This window comes from Anopheles coustani, chromosome 2, assembly GCF_943734705.1.
Source record: "Anopheles coustani chromosome 2, idAnoCousDA_361_x.2, whole genome shotgun sequence".
NCBI classification, from domain to species: Eukaryota; Metazoa; Arthropoda; class Insecta; order Diptera; family Culicidae; genus Anopheles; species Anopheles coustani.
Genome location: NC_071289.1, coordinates 42,365,586 through 42,385,404, shown reverse-complemented (window position 1 = coordinate 42,385,404; position 19,819 = coordinate 42,365,586). Strand labels below are relative to the sequence as shown.

Below are 19,819 nucleotides of genomic sequence, written 5' to 3'. Positions count from 1 at the left end.
CTGTGTCTGCACGAATGGAGAGTAATTGAAACAAATACAGACGTAAAGACTCGAACGTTGTGCTAAAACCAAAACTTTAAATGATAGCAGCTTCCGGTTGGTTTGAAAGTTGAGATAGAGCGTGGCCAATTCGGATGCTGTTGCGATGATATTACAAGCTAACAAACAACTGATCGTGATGATAAGGGTAAATGCATGTGATGATGAAACTCAAGTTTAGGATAACGAATGCGAACTACGGCGAGAAAAATAGATATCTATTGTGCGTACACACGTATGGGAAAAGAGGAAACGATTGAATGCAAAAATCACAGTTTTCGATGCGAACGTTACGATTGCGAAAAAAAAACTTTTAGCATGTTCATACATAATGACCCGATGGATAAATTCGTCGTAGATCGGAAAAGTACCAGGAATTAACAGTATTGCTGTGATGATGATGGAGACATTCACGTCCGGTGAAAGGGTAAAATTAATACATAATTTCACACAAATTTAATACAAACCTAACTTTACTAAAAAACGTTTCTGATAGTATTCCCAGGCAAACCATGAACGAATACATAATACAAGTGTGTTAGATTCCTGAATGCACAATCCAATACCGAACAAAATTGAATAAATAAATGCTCAAATGCGTTACATTCGATCTGCATCATGATATTAGATTAAACCTATAGAAGCATTCATTTCGGGTCATATGACTCTAATCCTAATTAAGCCTTAATCCGAACTCTCCGTCAAGATTCGACATCACGTATATAATGTTTGGATAATTGTCTGCTTGTACCTTGCCCATGGTATGCACTGGCAGCGCTATGGCGTACTCAATTTTGTACGGTTCGATTGGCATCAAATAATCGCTCAGCGTTGGCTCGGGATCCTTTTTGCCGGTGAACTGATATTTGGTGCGCGTTTCTGCAGGAGGACGCAGATTGTCGTTCACGACAACCGGCGTTAGTCGACTGTATACATTTGCATCGGGTTGGTGATTGAGCTTCTTTGTAATCTGTGTGGGAAAAGGGTAACGAATTTGAACAACAAATAAGTCAATAAGCCAATGATCAACGACCTCGTTTTACCGTCGTGCACGATCGTGTATTACCTTTGTGTTCAGTTGTTTTTTGCTATTGGGTGTAAGCTGCCCGGAGTTTGTGATTAATGGATATTGTGTGTTTTTTACTCTTTCAATCTTCTGGCACACGGCTAGGGTTGAGAATAGCTCCGGTACCACGTATTTGTTGCAATCGGTCGATGTTGATGGTTGCTGGGACGATGCCGGTTTCAGAATTGATTTCGGGGGCTGAACGGTCCCGTTTACGGGTGCGTTTGCTTTCACGACCTTTGCGTCCGTTTTGGACAGGGGAACGTCGACGTTGCTTAAATATACCTTCTTTTTTCCGTGTTTATTCTTTCCCATGTTTTAGTTTGTATTTTGTTTAACACTTCGCGAACCGGATAGTTGCGGCAGATCAAGGCAAGAAACGGATATGTCATCTGAAACCTAAACAAAACATGTGCACCCTTTGGAAACGTCAAGCTGTATTCAAGTTGCAGAATGCGTTTAAGGTGTATGTTTCAGAACTTCCTCCCATGGGCAACTAGAGCTGGCGGATGCGTGATACTATCCTAGTTTAAATTACAAACAAATTTCTCATAGTTTTTCAACATTTTCAACTCCTCAAAATCCAACGAACTGGGAGAGAAAACTTAAAGAAGACTTGTTTGCTGCAACTGGAAAGTTGAAACACAATTCTCAAAATCAGCAATACCACTCCCAACTGTCTTGACGATAAACGGCTTTACTGGATTTTACTGGTTGAATATTGCTTACATTTTTATATCATTTTTAAATATATGTGATATTTTTAAATCCTTGTAAGTTAGTCGATATACCACAAGTACATGAAAACTCATGGTATTCACGAGTACAATAACAAAAACGGTTGTGAATTGTTCCACGTGCTCGTCAAATGCACTAAATTTCGCGACGGAACATCCACAAAGCCTCGTTGGTGTGTCTAGATGGAGTCTCCTCGAACATATCTCGCTTTCTGTATTTAAGGTACATGAATCCGAAGTTCTATAGCCACAAGGAATCGATTCGCTTTCCCATACTTCAGTTATCAGATGATGGTTCAGAATCTAGTTTAGATGTGTGACTTAAGCTTTTATCAGTTTGGTAGTCACTAGGCCCGTGTGTGTTATTTAGGTGTTTCGTATTTTCATGCTAGGTGTACGAAACATGATTTCGCTTTCTGAAGAAGGAGGAGGCATGATAGGCCTAAATTAAGAAAAGTTAGAAGGATGGCGTAGACGAATTTTTGGCGAATGAGCTTGACTGTTTCGAACAGTGTTTCCTCAGGCCAAGAGCACCCAGTGGTTGTAGCAATTGGGTAAGTAAGCATTTTCGAGTTAGTTCAAAAGTTTATTGGCACCGGACTTGATAGCAAAGACGTAGAAAAAATCTTTGTTTGAATGCACAAACTGTCTCAACGTCGTTGAAACAATGACGATTACTTAAAGATATCTTTGTTTCACTATAGGATAAAAGTAAATGATGCACCTAATTACATCACGCTGAAAATGAATGAATAGCACGGGAAACCCAGGCCTTGACAGCAGCGGACAGATTCGACCGATGAGTATACCATGCTGAGAGCAAAAGACATGAAGATTATTCTTGGTGTTCCGTGATCTCCACAATGCGAGTGCGCATGATGGAAGTACACCGCGCCTCCGCAGCTGCGATCGTGTAGGCTCTAGATTCTAGGACAACGTGGGGTATCTTACGATACGCCGCATTGGGTAATCGGGAATATTTTATGGGTTTTGAAAACAAATCCGATTGAATCATTTGAAATGGTCATTTGCGTTTTGGACTATTTTTGTTTTCAATGTCTTGACATCATTTCTGTGGGTTTTGGCCTTTCTTTGGGGAAAATTACTGCAACCTGCAAGGCGGTAGATCGGTGATCATTCGTTATACTGAATTTTAGACTTAAAGATGATCAACGAGTCGATCACGAAGGTTCGATTGTGTCAATAGTATTTTCTTTAAAAAGAAACAGAAAAAATATCGTTTCCTGAAAAGCGCTGAATATTGTCCAATATCTATCTATGTATAATATCTTACCGCGCTATGCGCTGATCGGCCAGTGGCAACATTAGAATGGATGGTTGTATTAGCGCCCTCCGCTAACATGTCGTTGTAGGTTTGTCTTCACACCATCATCTTGATTGGGGCAAAGTCGAACATTCATCTGCCGGTCGCCGCATTTGATTTGTGCGCTCGTAGCGAGGAGGTCTAGAATTATTTTTAAACATCCTTCCTAAAATCGAGACCGACCATCATCGGCGGGACAAAGTCACAGATTCAGTCGTGCTGACGCTGTCTTTCTATCTGTCCGGCGATTCTGTGTATTTAAGTGAAATCCTCTAGCTTGAGACTGTTTACAAGTAAAGTGCATCAATTTCAATCGAGTTCGTTTTGTGTCAGTTTTAGACAGTTAGTAGCTGCAGTGTCGTATCCCAGTAGGAACGAAACTAACCGCTCCATACCAGCACAACAATTAACGTTTCTAAACTGGCTTTAATACTACGGAACGCTGGCAAGGAACCAGTAGCAGCGCCTCCCGGCTTCTACCGGGCCGATGGCCATGAGTGTTTTGATTTGAGGAAACTAATCGAACACACATCGTCAGATCACTTCAGTGAAGCAGAGACAAGAAGCTAAACCCCCCAGGACTGTGTGTGTAAGCGACACAAAGCAAGGCCAGTAGGTCAATTTTTTTGGGCACCAATAATTGAAGGTAAAGTCGTAAACAACAAGTGGTGGCTCGTATTTAAAGCGACAAAATAAAAGAAGCTTTCCCCAACGCGGGCTCACGAAAGAGGATTAATTTTAGTCTTCCTTCGTTCCGGCAAAGTGGATAACAGTGAAACATATTTAGCCGCCACTACTAAGTGAACATTTCTGCGGCTTCACACATCCAACGTCATCATTCCGCGAAACAAAAAGCCCATCCGTGCCGTACGGCTTTCGTAGAAACACTCGTCTAATTTTTGCGCCGTTCCAAACGTTTCGGTGAAGCAACCGTTACCGCCCTCGAAACTGCTGTGCCCGTGGTGTCCACGCGGTGTGTTGTGGAAAAAGTGGTCACCGTGAATTTTGTTTCATTTTCGATCAGCGTGTTTGGGCGTGTACGGGGAGATCCTCGGCGCCGCTGATAAGCGTCGTATCTCTTCACCCGGGGTGTTGCCGGCATCATCCATCCAGCGTTGTTTTTGTTTTGAATTGTACCGATACTGATTCAAGAAAGAAAAGAAAAAAGCCGTCGCATCTCGAAGAACACTGGACTGATTCGTCTCATTTTAGCGCCTGGGTTGATAGGGAAGAAAAATCAACCGACCTACTGAGGCCTACTCTTTCCATCGGTGGTGGGCTTGTACTTCGTCCGGTTTCGATCGAATCACGCGCCCCCTTCGTTATTGCCCTAGAGTCTATAAACCTGATCGATACGGAACCACAATCGATCCATTGCGCGTACACGACTGTAGCGATCGTCTGGTCAAAGAGAGAACGAGCGTTCGAAAAAATAAAACAGTTTAACAACCTTTTCGACGGTCAACGACAAGCAGATTGTGTTGAGATCAGCGGTGCAGTGTGTTCTTGGTGCTTTCCTAGTCCAGTCAACACAACACGCCGTCGATTCGAGAATTCAGTGCATCGAGTGCAGCCGTGTGTGTAGTACGCGTGCCCGAGAAGAAACCCTAGAGACCGCTAGAGACCGCGAAGCGAGAGTGAGCGTATCACAGGCGAATTTAAACCGCGAACCAAAGTGCAAGTGCATACTGCAGCAGCAGCTGGTTTCGATGAGAAAATAACAGAGCGTAAGAGAAAGAGTTGTGCATTCTCCGCTGAACACGGTGCATCGTTTTGGTATTTTGAGCAAAAGCAACTCTCAAACATCCACAGCTTTGGAATTTCGTTGGGGAACTCTTCGGAAACGGAACAGGCTCCAGGAAATAAAAACAATCGGTCCGTGTAGCACCTGCTGCAAGCGTCTTTAGTCAGCTGGCCCGGAAGCGAACAACCCACAAGAAATTCCGCCAGTTTTTACGTGAATTTGTGTGTGTGTTTCTTTGTTTTCACTGCGTTCAAGGCGAATCAACAACCTATCGAAGATACCATTCCGCGGATTTCAGATTTTGAACGCTAGTTTGTGTTGAACTCTGCTCAAAAAGCAACGCAAAAATCCATACATCATTCGTCCTTGCGGAGGCTTGTCGTATCTACCGTTTCTATTCTAAGGGGTAACAAAATAGAGACAAAAGGTGAAGGGCGCTTTGAAGTATCCGTGAATCGTTTTAAAAACAGGAAGTCGTAACGCTCGGTGTTACCGGAACACTAGATAATTTCTTGTGATAATTTGCGACAACGCTGTTTGCGAAACTGTCCCCAGAAACCATTAGGTGTTACTCAAGAGCGCCAACCTGAACTGGAAAATTCAACATGGCTCCGATCGCCACGACCAACGATCCGAAGGTAGTGCAAGGAGGCGAGGAAACCCTGACGCGCCATTCGGATGCAAATCAGCACTACTACAAGACCGCTAACCGTAAGTGGACATTTATGTTTTTGTCTTGTTGTTGTTTCAGTTACAGCCTGCCCATTTACAGTGTCCCTGTGCTTTGATACTTAAAGGACGTTTGTCATTGGTCCTTGACCCAGTTTGTTCTTCCCGGATCGACAGTACTCGGGGAGGAGCATTTGATTAGACATAAAATGTGTACCGTTTGGCCAAGGTTGCAACAAGTTCTGAATATAAAGCATTTTTTTCTATTTTAGTTTATTTTGATGGAGCACTCTACTGATCATATGCTACCTTGAGATAAGAATACTCTGATTGACGTTCGTTAAGTGCCATGTTACATCAGTCTGCTTCTGGGTAGATTATTTGATTACGAAGGAAAACTTTCCACTGACGCAAAACTTGCGCCTCAATCAGCCAGAGCAGTTTGTAAAGTTGTAAATTTTGTATTATATTCACTCACTTAAGGTATTTAAATCAGTATTTGTTTTGTTTTTTTTTTTTAGCAAGTTTGAGTTTCACTAGGAATATTAAAAAAAATCACTTAGTGAATAGATTTGCATTTATTTATTGTTATTCAAATTCAGTGTACATTTTTGCATACCTCTTTTGTTCTATATTTTTATTATATTTCAAATATATTTCTTTAAATTTTAGAACTAACTAAAAATTTTAACGATGCTGCTGTATCACAACTGTAAAGGTAAATTATCTCCAACGAAAATTTTCGAGAGTAATCCCCCAACTACCGATCTATTGCTGTTATTATAAATAGTTCTTACCTCGAACTCTATAGCAATAACTGATTTGAACTGGTAAACAGTTCGTGTACTGAAATAATAAAAAAAAAATGTGATTCGTATAATAAAAACCCGGTGGTGTTCCCGTTAAGTCAAGATTTTCCAGCTCGTGCTGGAATGTGACTGCTGTTTCATCAGCAAAGATCAAGTTCAAGTTCAAGTTTGAGTAGTAAATCCAGAGCTAATTACACCATTAGAGGCAGGGGGAAGTACGTTCGGGGTACCAGTAAAGCAGCACTAGGCTGATAATGATTAATGAAGTATCCAGTTTAGGATTGTCTGTTAATATTTCAAAAAGGCACAAAGCACACCCGGAAGCTCTTGATATCTTTATTTAGTGTATTATCTTTACGTTTATTATCAATACGTATGATTAGTGCACTTTGGAGATTTTTTTTTAAAATCCTGACTCTATACCTCTTTTAGAGAAACAAACAGCAAGGGCCACTTTAAACTTTTGAACGAATCATCAAACCAATTCGATTATCTTATCTGTCTTTGTCACCGCAAACAAGCTAAATTGAACGCGGCAGTTAATTTTCATTGCCCCTTATCAATTCTATCTGCTTCGATTGCATTTTTACTTGGCTTCGTTTGGACGATTTACGGCTTTATTTTTCAACTTATTATGCTAGCCAGAGGAAGTGATGCTGCTACTACCGGCTGGCTGGATGTTCTGGAAACTTTCGATCGTCAATTTGCACGCGACGGTGTGAAACCGTGATGGAGGAAGGATGAGTTGGCCAAACATTTGGGTCAGTGTGTAGGGTGCTTAGCAAAGGCGAGGGTGAGCAGATGGGTTGCTTCTGCACGCGGATAGGCATCTTTAATGGGCGAAAATTGAAACTCATCTTTCAAGGTCATTTTAATCAGAAGACGTACGGACGGACTCACTTTGCTTCAAGATCTTCTCGTGTTATATTGGTTATTTAGTTGGCGTCATACGGCAAGATAACACGCGAACCAAACCCAATCTGTATATTTATCATTTTCTACTTTTTTTCTACATAATGGATCTGCTGACGATGAGAATTGCGATCATTTGATCATCCTACGTCAACACGAGCCACTCCTTCTTCTATAATTACATTTCTATCAGTACTCATTTAAAAAGGTGGCAAGAAGATTCATTTTCGCATTTGTGACGATAGTGAAAGTGGTGTGTTTGCTTCAACAACGACCCAACCCTCTATGCATCTCGGGGGCGCGATGTTAAATTTAAATTAATATGTTTTCGCCCGGTCAACGGTATTTAATCTCATGCATAAGCGCGTTGACACTGAGAGGGCATAAATTGTGACAATTGTTGCGTTGGTATGAAAAAGAGGACATGCGGCCTGTAAATACGCAAGTAGTTATTTTTACCAACCGTTAAATACACGTTACACGCAGCACGAGAAGAGTAAACAGTCAACAACAGTGCTCCGCTATCCAAGCCGAATGAGCTAGCATGTAAGTTGTTAGTGTTTAATCATATTGCTATTATCGAACGAAAGACAGAATAGCAAGAATCTACGGGATAGCAACATCTCTCTTCCCAAGCTACTACTAACTCAGACGAATGATCATTGCCGGTCGTGATGCAATCTTTAAATTTACTCCTTATCCAATGGCGGATGTTGGCAAGCGTAGCTCGATTGGGGTCATTAACTCCGTTGTTGAATCTTGAAAAAAAAAACAAAGATATTCCATCCCACCCTGTTTTTCTCGATTGGATCGAACGTATCGATCAATAATCTTTAAAAGCGTTAGCAACAATGCGCTGACGATGTCATTTGGTGTGCGGATGAATAATTTTTATCTAATCGACTTAACAGAGTCGTAGGTCGTGCTTGACGATAACGTCTGCCGTTTCGTTCCGTTGGTTTTCTATCAACATCTGGCATAAGTTTGTGAAACAACAACATACCAGCAGGAGGGGGAAGCTTTGTTGGTTTAGTTCCGCAACACATTTTGCATAATGATTCAATATTTACTCCACCACTTAGATTACAGTGATGGGCGAGTATGTGTCCACGTAGCTTCCAGTATGGCAATCTGTTATTCTCTTGGAGTTCTATAACTATTTTGTTTATTTTGTAGGAAAAGATACGCTTCTGATCTAGGGCTCAGAGCAAGCTGTCTATAAGGTGTTAATTGTAACAGATGACTGCAAAGTCTTGAAGCTTATAGGGTTAGTGTTTGTGTTTTCATTTTGTAGGATAAAAATAATCGAGAGATTTCATGTTACGCCTGTACACATCATTTGAGGATTGTTTTCATAGCAAAAATTCGTGTACAGAAAATTATCATTCGAAATTCAGTTGTCATGTGCTCTATGTGAAAATGTTTGACTATATCAAAACAACATTGGAAACTGTTTGCAATGTTAAAATTAAAGGTATAAGAATTTTATATTTTTCAGTTCCGTTAAAAATACTAAGAAAGCTAATCAAGGAGGAATCGGTTGTTGTTGATCATTTGCTTTGGCGCATCAACATTTTATGAAGCTTGTTAATTTTATAGGAGTAGTAATCTTTTCCATCTGTTTATTTTAATGGCTGTAAATGGCTTGATTAGTACCTGGTAGGGGGAAAATAAGGATTGGAAGATTATGGAAATCTATCGCTAATGTATCAGCCGAACCGTTGCGAGGTAGTAGGAAAACAAAATCGTCTAAATTTCTGTTAAACAGAGCATTTCACTATTCCGAAAAGCCACCGCGTGCTCCATCTCGTTCTATTTGTAAAGTGAAATGTAAACAACATAGTTCCTTCCCAAGCACGTGTACTATACACATGACCGGTGAACACCAACAGGCGTCCACAGTTGTACACGGGAGATAAGAAGTTCATGGCACCGGCCCCTTATCGTGGAACGTTGTTTTATGTCTTTTTTTTATTTTTAGTTTTCCACGTTTCGCTCGTTTTGTTGCCGTAATCAGTCAGGATAATTCCGGGTCTTACGAAGTAGTGTAAAATATATAATAATCCCTTTGCCTGATTAAACTATTAAGAACTTGTTTCATTTTCAAAAATTCCATCGGTCCATGATATTTTCCACTAATGATGAAGGGTGAACTTTGGAATAGGCTGGTTTTACGCCGGCGATCGTAGGACAGGTTCATCTGATTAAATAAACATTGGATGCACATTGGCCCTTCGCCAGGCTTAGGGTGTGTAGCTGCGTCGTTGCTCGCGAGTTCAAAAGATGGACTTTGACTGGAACGAACGACTGCTGACGTGTGGATGCTGCGGTATGTATCGTTGCATGCAAAGCGCGCTATTGACTCGACAATCGTTCTCTAGAACTCGTTTCAGACGCCCAGTGTCTTGATTGCCTTCGCTGGCAAATTGAAAGAGAAATATATGATAGCGTGGAAAGATTAAAGAAAGTGCACTGCTGTTCGTTGATGTTGCCCATTAAATGATCCTGCAAATATGTGATCAAGATAAAAATAGTTTTAAACTATTAATCTAAGTGGAATATCTTCCCGTTGATACATAAATAGGAAGTGCTAAAAAGATTTTTAACATGTATGAATCTAAATACCGGTGTAATTTTAGCAAGTTTTGAACGATTGCATCACATCATTGTAAAAGTAAAAATATTCCGGTATATGATGATATAAGTATTATACCGCTTTCATTCTCATAAATAATTACTAATTTGTTCATAGCTCGCATAAATGATTTCAAAAGTGTTTGGGTTTGATATTTTCCATTTTTTTAATATGTGTTCTTTCATGCGTTCTCTTAAAATCCTTCTCGAAACAAAAAATGCTCTTTTAATCGGCTTGTTTTTATGAAGTGTTGACAGATCTGTTTGTTAATGAAACAACTGCTCAAAAGATTATGTTTAAAATTTATTTATTATCATCAAATTTCAATTGGTTTAGAGAACTAAAAAGGAAAAAAACCTCAAGGACATCACACATACCCGGCCTCGAGGCCGCACTGTCCCGTATCATAAATTATACGCTGTACAAAACCTAACCTTACACACGCACGTATCATACGCCATGGATTCTGATGGGAAAACATTCATCTCACAAATCGTCGCGAGGGGTTGGGCAGGGAGTAATGAAAATGGGTAACTCCTACAAGAAACTGTTAAAATGTGTTTTGTTGTCGTTAGCCACGTTTCAATAAAAAAGCTCAATCACATTTAACGTGGTGTATTTAACTCCTTGAAGCACCTGTGTATTGTTTCGTGTTTCGAAAGCACCAATTTGGATTCGGTTCGAAGCACAATTATGGTGTACTATTATCCTAAGTGCTTTTCCTGGCGCTGTGGTTATCCGATTTCTATCCTGTGCTTCTTGCAGATAACTGTGGATTCTTCTGCTACGAAACAGTTTTCATTATTGTGGCTTGATAAGATGTTTTACTATTTAGTCGTTTTCCATCAAAACTGGCACATGATTTCTATCCTCTTTTGTTGCTATTTTACTATCCTTAACATTGATTTCTTTTGTTTCATACACTTACGTAGCTATCTATTGTGTCGGTTTCTCATGAACCATTATGAAATGTAGTCCGATGGAAGGATATTGCTTTGCTCTTGATGCTTACATTCCCTTTTGAAGGTTTAAGGTGTGGAAACATACGTTTAAAAAGATTCACTTTCGTATGGAGTGAAAGTGGTTGCCTTTAGATGGGACAAGAATAAAAGATACGTCTAAAAATAGTTTCGGAAGATAAGGATGTCGGGACACGTTGTTTATGCTACCCTGGGGATCGAGCTTCGCTTTTCAAACATCGCCTTTCAGTTTCTTAGTTGGGATAACGGTAGAAGATCGGATTGTACGGTCTCTTGGAGAAACGTTCCGGCTGTACATCGGCACGCAGAATCACCACTCCCGAGGGGTTCACCTTCACCTTAATCTTGGTCTGAGGGCTCAGTATTCCGTAGTCCACTTCCTCGTACAGATCCTACATAAACGGAAGAGCAATGCAGAAAGGTTAATATCGCTCAAACGGGTAGGTTTGTTGTCGTGATATGGGGAAAACAGCAACATTACCTCAACCCTGTAGCCGGTGGGAGAAATCAAACCCAGCTCACGGAGTGTCACGGCCACGTCCGACGGGGTACCGTCCGTTCGCCGGTTGACAAAGGCGATTGCGTACGAGTAGTACGTCTGGTAGATCGGGGTGATGGGCCGCGACCAGATCTCGATTCCCTTGTGCTGCGCAATGCAAGACGTAAAAAAATAAACAAATGTTTATTGAAAACAACACTTCGCTACACTTGCATGCACACGCCATCGTTACCTTGTAGATTCGTCGCCCCTGGATACCGAGCGGATCCTGATCGACCGCAATGATCTTGCGGTTCTGCAGGATGGCCTTAAACTCAGGCCTGATTGTACGCAGATCGACGGACATCATCAGCGGTGCGGCCATGATTGCCCAGAGGGCCATTTGCGTCTTAGACTGCTCGTAGCTGAGCCCGAAGTTGCCGATGATCAGCTAAAATAGGGAAAAACATACGGACATTAGTGCCTTTACGGATAACTTTCAATATTTACAGAATTCTTACATTCTATTGGCTAATATTGTGTAAAAGATAATTTAATTTTTTTGTAACCATGTATTAAAACACGATAGTAGTTGGCAACGAATGTCTTTCTACTCCGTTAAGTAAACGCCTAAAGGTAGGCTTATGGCGTAGAAAAGATGAGCGATTTTGTTGTGAACGTTAGTCTGAGAGTGAATCTCTTGCTTTCCTCTCTATGTATGTATTTATTCTGCGCTGGCCTTTAAACTGGTCGTGCTGATAACAGCTGCACGGCTAGAAACTCAAGGAACTTACCATGTCGGGATCGTTCCAATGACCCGGTCCAGCGTTCGGAATGATTGCGTCTTGATTGTTGCCATAGTAATCGATGATACTCTCCAGCGAGGCCCACGAGTCCTGGATATCGTCGTAGTTTCGCCACAGATTGCAGTGCTGAATGATCGATGAGTAGTTGGGCTGAAAGAAAAGGTACGACACAAACAAGGAATTAGTATTACACTCCAACGAAAGTCACTCCAGTCAAGAAACTCCGATCGTCGGGAGAGCTTACATTCATTCCAGCGTAGATCTGATACACTGGCCAACTGCACGAGTACACCATCGGGCGGCCGGTTGCGTTCAGATTGCGACCAAACTCCGGATACCCATGGTCCATGTCGATCGGCAGCGAGTAGCAACCGTCCAGCTTAACGTAGTCTACATCCCACGACGCAAACTGGGCCGCATCGTTGGCAGAAAAGCCGAGGATGCCCGGGTAACCGGCACACGTGTAGTTGCCGTAGTCCTCGTAGATACCGAACTTAAGTCCCTTGGCGTGCACGTAGTTGGCCAGGGCCTTCATGCCACTAGGGAAGCGTCGACGGTCGGCCACCAGTTCGCCACGAGGCCCACGGGACTTCTCCAGCCAACAGTCGTCCACGTTGATGTACTCGTAGCCGACGGCGGCGTAGCCCTCGCTCACGACCAGATCGGACATTGTGCGGAACAGGTGTTCACTGTGAAGAGTAGATAAAAGATCGTTTTAATTAAGTGCTTTATACCCGTTAGGCTTATACAATTTCTATATATGATAGAAAAGTTTCCATTATTTTTGAACAAATGGGTTCAGTTTAATAGGATTGCAATGCGTTTTGCATGGACTCTATTCAACCCACTGGAGTTGAATTAATCCTTCTAAGCAAAACCTTATTCTCATTTTTTTGGCGGGTTATCTGAAGTGGAATAATGTATTACTCTGTGGCTTTCGGTCCAACGAATGCCTTCCGCGTTCATCCAATCCAATGATCTTTCAGCAGTAACACATTGTAAAACGGTGCTTTTCTATTTATTTTGCCGGTACGGACCTTTATCCCAGTCACGCAACATCCTTCATGCAAAAGGGCGGCTGCTTCTCCCTTTCAGCTTGAGATCCACCCATATATTGAGGAACCTTTCCGTGTGGATGGATGCATTCTCCGCAGTAACCTTAATGGCAGTATTAAAGCGATGAGGTGTTTCAAACCGCCTAAGGCAACCGAGAAGCGGTCCTAGAACGTGTGGTCGTGATTTCCTGGATTTAACCACGCCGGGTCTCGAGCTCCGATGCTCCCAGATGGTGACTTTGTCATTGGCCTCGGGCCCCAAACCGTTGCACTATAGGTCAAACGAACTTTGCTAGACAGATCCGTGGGGTGACCCTTTTTGTTGTCCGGGTGCCCACAGTCACAGTGGCCGGGTGGTGTGGTAGCTGGATATTTTGTATGATTCTACTACCTCTCAAAAGGAATGGCCAGAGAACTGACCCAGATCTTCGCGTGGATCGCATAATTGTGATCGTAATGTGTGCCGGCTGCCATCAGCCTAAGGCGTGTACGTATTGCGTCGCGTGACTTTTACAATTTCGAGACAGAAAAATGACACGGCCAACACAGCGAAGGACACAATGATCGAACAATGAGGCGCGCCCTCTCCCAACCTGGCGCCTGGTGCATCGATGAAGCGGTCCCCAACAAAAAGTGATTGGAGCAGAAGCGTCGCGGCGCGAGATCATATCTAAAGAAAACGATTGAATCGATCGATTACAGCGCGATTATGCGCTTCGGCTTTTGTGAAGATCCTCTCTTGAACAGCACCGGATCCACTTGAGGTCAAATTCAAATCAAATAATCAACCCGAGCTGGAGCCCAACACTAGGGAGGGAAGGAGATTAGGAAATGTATTCATTGTTATATTCAATTTATTCCAACACCGTTGCCTTTTCAATGGAGCTGAAGGAGCTGCTTCGGGTTATCCGTTACTCAGGAGGGATAATGGTCTATGGGGATCGGCTTCGTGTCCTACATCGACACCGACTAGGTGGTATCATTTTATGGTGGAGGATTTTTTTTCCCTCTCTTTTCAATCTACAGTTACCAAAACATGGTTTACAAAAAGAAGAGAATGTGTCCTTGTTGAAACGATTGTTTTTTTTAACTTTGTTTATTGTTAACACCCGGTATCGATGAAAGGCGTTGTGTATGAAAACCCGTCCACTGGAAGACCAGTTTATCTGAGCCGTGTTTTCTCATTCTTTGCTTCCCAGCGTGTTGTAGACCGCCTGTTGCGTTGAGTTTGGTTCCTATTTAAGAAAGGCACATGGGGGTAGGTTTTGATCCCTCAATACATCCTTAATCGATATATCGGACGCTAGATTTTAAGTCTACGACAAGTTTTTCGGGGCGTTCGATCCGGTTGTCAATAGGCTTTTTTTGGTCCTACGATAATATGCGATGCAATTCGTTGAACTCGGTTTAGATTTCCAAAAGGATATCGAAGGGCAAGGTCATTTGGTATAATGCAGTACATTTAAAAGTTTATCTTTGTTTTGTTTATCTATGACCTCGAAATAATTTGACATCAGACAATATTTGCAGACTGCAGAAATATTTCCTAAAAGTACTCTCACTCATCAATCTTGCGTTGTGCAACTTCCTTATCTAGCAAATTCGTTTATACGTTTATAATCATTTTATAATTTATAGATTTAAACCTCTTTATCAAACGTTGTATTAATCCGTTATAAAAAATTGCTAATGAACTGCGGAACTGGCGTATGCGTGCTTTGCTTTGCTTTGTAAATTTGCTTGTAAAACAGACGTAGTCTAATACTTAAAATTCAGGGATTTCAGTGTATGAAGTAACAACTTTTCAACTATTACTTTTGATCATTTATCCTTCCTTATCTATTTTGTTTATGAAACCGTTGATAACTATCGTCTATTTTGAATTGCTTTGCGTTCCGAGTTAACTTTCCTCATTCGTACAATCGAGATAATACAGCTTTGCCTGCACAGCTGACCGAACAGGAAAATAAGGGTCAAGCATTGACTTGCAAAACCACCCCAACCAACACCAGCAACCAACAGCTTCCACTTGATCTTGATCTAATTTGAACCTTGTTTACCTGATCGTTGTCGCGTGGAGAGCCGCACTTAACCGGCAGGTTAAGCATTTTCTAACGACTTCCACGACGTTTGTGTAGAGTCGGGTGGTGTGTTTTGTCAACTGGTCAGCCGGACCGACGCGTTGGAAGAAGTGGTAAACTTTCTCGCGAGCCTCCGGAGTGTAGCTCATGTTTGGAGTGTTGTTCAAGATGTCGCGAAATGACTCGAGCCAAGATTCGTAGACGTTGTGAGCGATTGTCACTGAGTGCTACGTTCGCAATGGAGGAGGGGTGCTGAAGCAAACGGTCGGGACTTTCGTTGATCGAAAAATTGTTAAATTTAATTGACACGAGCACAGCTACACCCAATCCCCCCGTTGGACAATGGAGCGAGGAGGTTCGCGGATTTACGGCGGCATTAGGAAAACATAGATGCTTACGCGGACGGGTCAGTACGCGGACGGGATGAGGGAGAGCCAAGGGTGCTGAAGTGGTAAATGGAGGCGACCGGAGACACATCACGCCAACCATCATCGATTGGTTCGATAATTATGCTCATTATGCAAATGAGTGACCATTCCATAGTTTGCGGGATTTCGTAAAGGAAAGGCGAGGTCCCCTGGCGGTTTGTGAGCAGCAGAAGTGGTGATGATTCACCACACGGGTGGCATGTCGGTGGAGTGGAGTCCCGGCGTGTGCCTTCGCTCGCTCGTTGATTGTGAAGACACGCTCTCCTGGTGAATGTCCAAGGAAGCAATTATTTCTACCAGCACGATCGGCGACACCAACGGAGACCCTGGGCTGTTGTCCGCCATCAGGCAGCCACCGGACATAGTCTGGGTCTTGCCCCCTCCCGGAGCCTACCGAAAGCACGGTGCGACTCTCTTCCGTCACTATATCTTCCATCTAGTGGCATGTTACACGTCCAGAACTTGGCCAGATTTGGTTCCCCGCTGGAACGTGGGTGAGCTCAATTCAATTACCGACCCTCGTATTTCGCAATCTTGGCCTAACGCAACTCGACGTGTCCACTGACTGGGTGCGAGGATTAGGAAATTGGAAAGGATTTGTGCATCGGCATCGGTTTCTGTCCAGAATTCGTGTCGCCGTGCGGATGCAACCAGTGCTCGAGAGCTTCCCCCGGGGCGGATGTGGCAGAGGGCAATCGTTCGGGAGTTCCTTCACCGGTGAGCGAAAGGCAAATCCGTACGCGCATTCGTGAGCGTGACTGTGGGTGATCGCGATCCGGCGATCGATGTGCACGACCGGATTGGCAGGAAGAATCCGCCGTCGCCTGTGAACCAAACAAGCTAGAGCCGAAAAAAAACACGCGTTCCCTCTTATTGCCGTCCATTCTCATGACATTATTAGACGTCGTGTGCGCGGCGAAACCTAGTTACCATCATCGCGAGCTCGAGTCGGCTTAAAAAGTGGCATGATGAATTTGGAGCGGATGAGCCCGGGCTACCCGAAGAAACCGTAATTAGAGCCAACCAGAGTGGAAGGCAAATTGGTTGCGAAATCGACAGTTCGGCGGGTTATTTGCCGCGCAGGAGGAAAAATTGCCGGTGTTTATGCAAACACTCCCTCCTCCCCCACGGAACTGAGAAGGTGAAGAAAGTGCACCCAAATGGCGCGACCCGCGGTCAGTGGGTGAATGATGCTGGTATTAATTTTTACATAAGTACCACAAACTCGCGAAGCGAATGACATCCGAAAAAAAACTCCGCTCGAGGAAAGACGGATGAAATGGTAGCAAAAAGTGCCGCAACAAAAATACCACAAATGCACGCATTTAATCGTCCTCCGTGTAAAGCCCCAAACTGGACCGTAAACTCGTCTGCCTTTGGAGAGATGTGGAGCAAGCGCATGTCTACCGCAAATTGAAACATGAAATAGAGATCTAAATGAACGTGTCACAACACTCATCAATTTGATGTTTTTGTTTCGTGCGTCCGGTGGGGGGTGGTTGGGTTGTTTCTGCTTCGCGACAGTTCAGTGATTTTTATGGACCTCCAAGCCGCTGACCGGCTAAAAATTGTAACACAGCGGCGGCGTTGCCGTCTTGCGGTTTGTTTTAATGCAAACGAGCATGAGATGAGACCAACGCTTGAGCAATCCGTGGGGCATCCGAAAATGGTAAGAATAATTTCGACCGAAGCATGCGGGTTTCGCAACATTCGGTTTGGTGTTCCGAGCCATCGGATCGCCATCGTTTCATGATGATTCATCATTCGTCATCTAGAGGTGTTTGGCGTACTTTTGGGGCTCATGGTTTAACTGGAGCAATCCGAATCCGATCCGGTCGTGGTGTGAGATTTATTGACCTCGTGCACCGCTGGATGCTGAATGCGGGACCGGTGCATGTTCCTTTCGAAAAACCAAATATCTCCGTACGCACACAGGACACGACGATCCGTTCTCCGTTCGAATGTCGGGTTCGAAGAACGCCAAGTACCGTGGTTTATTTATTCCCTGATACGCACCCAGCCTATCCAGCCGGTACAAGAAGTTGTTATGTAACGAAATTCCCCTCCTTGCTGTCCATAAAAAAGGTCACCCGTCCGATGTAGTGCAGCGGCACGAGTTTGGTCCACATTTATATTGCAAACCATGTTACAGCAACTTTTCTTCCAACCGCTCTGCATCTACATATTTACTTCCCCATCGTGGGGTTTGGTTTTTGTTTCGTTCAACCTCCCTCGAATTGTTATTCGAACTGTTTCGGCTTATGCTCGTGGTGTTTGAAAAAATGTACGCCATGATGGTCCTTTTTTACAACGTCTCCACAAGCACGTAGGAAAAGGCATTTGAAAAAAGTTCAATTCGATAAATGCAGGAAATGATTTATATTTTTTCCATTCCTTCTGCTGGTTCCGCTCCGACCCACGCAACTTGCAGTAACTTACTTAATCGAACTGCAAACCATAAAACAACGTAAAATACGGTGTACTGCGTCTGCTGAGACAGGTTGGCGAATCCGACCAGTAACTCCGGTAGGCCGTTTACTTTTCCCACTTGCAGCCCGGGTTGACCTTTTCCTTGTTGACGCACCTCGGGACCCCTCGGTGCCGGTGGGAAAAAAGATGAGTGAGTGATTTGTTTTCCATTTTTCCATAAATAATCCATCCCCGGCTCCTCAGCGATCACCACGGGCCTCGGCTGTCGACAAAGTAATAATCAATCCGGTTGATTGTCAGTCATTTTCCGGATCGACAGTAGTAACTCCTCTCACACTGTGTGTTGCACCGTTACCATCCCGTTTGGATTGGAAAGATCGTTTCAGCGGTGGCCGTTCGTTGTTGGTATCTATTCCCTCAAAGGCAAGCGTTTAAAGAGGAATAGTACTGCTCTTCAAATGAGATAATAGTTGGAACGATGAGCGCACAATTCAAAAAAGAAACACACGCTAAGACTTCACGCTTCTTTGCCAACCTGTTATTAGCGGCTTCGACAGTCCATCGCGTGGATTTACATCTAGCAGTACAAATCTAATGAGCCGCTCGCATTAATGTCAATCGAAAGTGTTCGGAAAAGTTGAGGCTGACCATGTTATAATGAGACCGGTATGAGTTGGGTGTGGGAACAAAATCATTAATTGAAAATAAATAGGTATATTAAACGATGAAAGTGGATTATAGCTCTTTCATCATAATAACTCTTTAACTAAATAAAAAGGCTTTCTTTTTTATGTTATTTATCTGTTTTGTGACACCCAATAAGATATTTTTTGTTGGGCAGCTTAACTACAGGTTAATGAATTTAGGGTGTAGTATAGATCAGCGGGTCAAGATGGACCTGCGTGATTTCCGTGCAAATACAAAACTTCCAAAAATCATTCTTATTGGAAGTAGTTTTTAATGCTTTCTTGTGATGTTTTGTATGCTCAGAAAATCAATTTATTTCAGTAGGGAAACGTCTTAGCCGTTCAACCCTCCAAATTTAAAATTCAACATGGTTGAATTTGGTTTTGTGAAGAGCAGTATAAGTTTCATTGCCACGGACGGACATGGTAGTTATGCAACAAAAATGTAAGAAAGAGAAAAACACTACTATTCACGTGAAGGAAAAGAAATCAGATTTGACACTATCTTTGATTGCATGCAGCGCAGTGATTTATTAAACCGAAAATTGTACTTCAAATAATCTTTCGGCATCTTCTTCAGCGGTTGAACACGAAGAAAAAATGCATCTCAAAACGTGCCTTAATTGCGCACCATTTGCGTGCTATTGCGAACCTAATTAGTTTGGATAAGAAAACAGGTGGCCACGTACGATGACACTAACCAGAAGCTGTGTTTGATGCGTGAACCAAACTGGAGAAGTGCTTTCGGACAAACCAACAGCCTCGTCCACTACACCACGACTGCCTGAAGAGTTTGTGAACACGTTGCACGCAAAGAAATGCACACCGCTCAGCCGCAAAAAAGGGAATTCGATTCGGAAGGTGTTCGTTCGGCAGTTTTCCTCTACAAGTATTTCAGTTTTCCTCCTTTTTCAAATTGGTTTTAGCCCGCCTTCACCCA

General features: G+C 43.0%; 3 protein-coding genes across 3 annotated transcripts in view; 1 reads left to right on the top strand and 2 right to left on the bottom strand.

Moving 5' to 3' along the window:
* Window positions 1-323: 323 nt before the first annotated feature.
* Window positions 324-1,463, bottom strand: LOC131266078 (uncharacterized). Its single transcript, XM_058268432.1, has 2 exons — window positions 1,106-1,463; window positions 324-1,009 (listed from the first exon to the last, which is right to left on the bottom strand). The coding sequence occupies exons 1-2, from the start codon at window positions 1,418-1,420 to the stop codon at window positions 713-715; spliced, it is 612 nt and encodes a 203-aa protein (XP_058124415.1). The 5' UTR covers window positions 1,421-1,463; the 3' UTR covers window positions 324-712.
* Window positions 1,464-3,303: 1,840 nt separating this feature from the next.
* LOC131266060 (6-phosphofructo-2-kinase/fructose-2,6-bisphosphatase-like) overlaps window positions 3,304-19,819 on the top strand; it is a 67,345-nt gene continuing 50,829 nt past the window's right edge. The window contains exons 1-2 of the mRNA XM_058268410.1: window positions 3,304-3,812; window positions 5,466-5,621. Of these exons, the coding sequence (XP_058124393.1) occupies window positions 5,516-5,621 (106 nt within the window). The 5' untranslated portion in view covers window positions 3,304-3,812; window positions 5,466-5,515. The remainder of the gene's footprint in view (window positions 3,813-5,465; window positions 5,622-19,819) is intronic.
* Window positions 10,226-19,819, bottom strand: part of LOC131266062 (alpha-N-acetylgalactosaminidase) — a 48,711-nt gene continuing 39,117 nt past the window's right edge. Inside the window, exons 3-7 of the mRNA XM_058268412.1 lie at window positions 12,444-12,888; window positions 12,188-12,349; window positions 11,647-11,844; window positions 11,397-11,561; window positions 10,226-11,307 (exon numbers count right to left, since the gene is read on the bottom strand). Of these exons, the coding sequence (XP_058124395.1) occupies window positions 11,149-11,307; window positions 11,397-11,561; window positions 11,647-11,844; window positions 12,188-12,349; window positions 12,444-12,888 (1,129 nt within the window). The 3' untranslated portion in view covers window positions 10,226-11,148. The remainder of the gene's footprint in view (window positions 11,308-11,396; window positions 11,562-11,646; window positions 11,845-12,187; window positions 12,350-12,443; window positions 12,889-19,819) is intronic.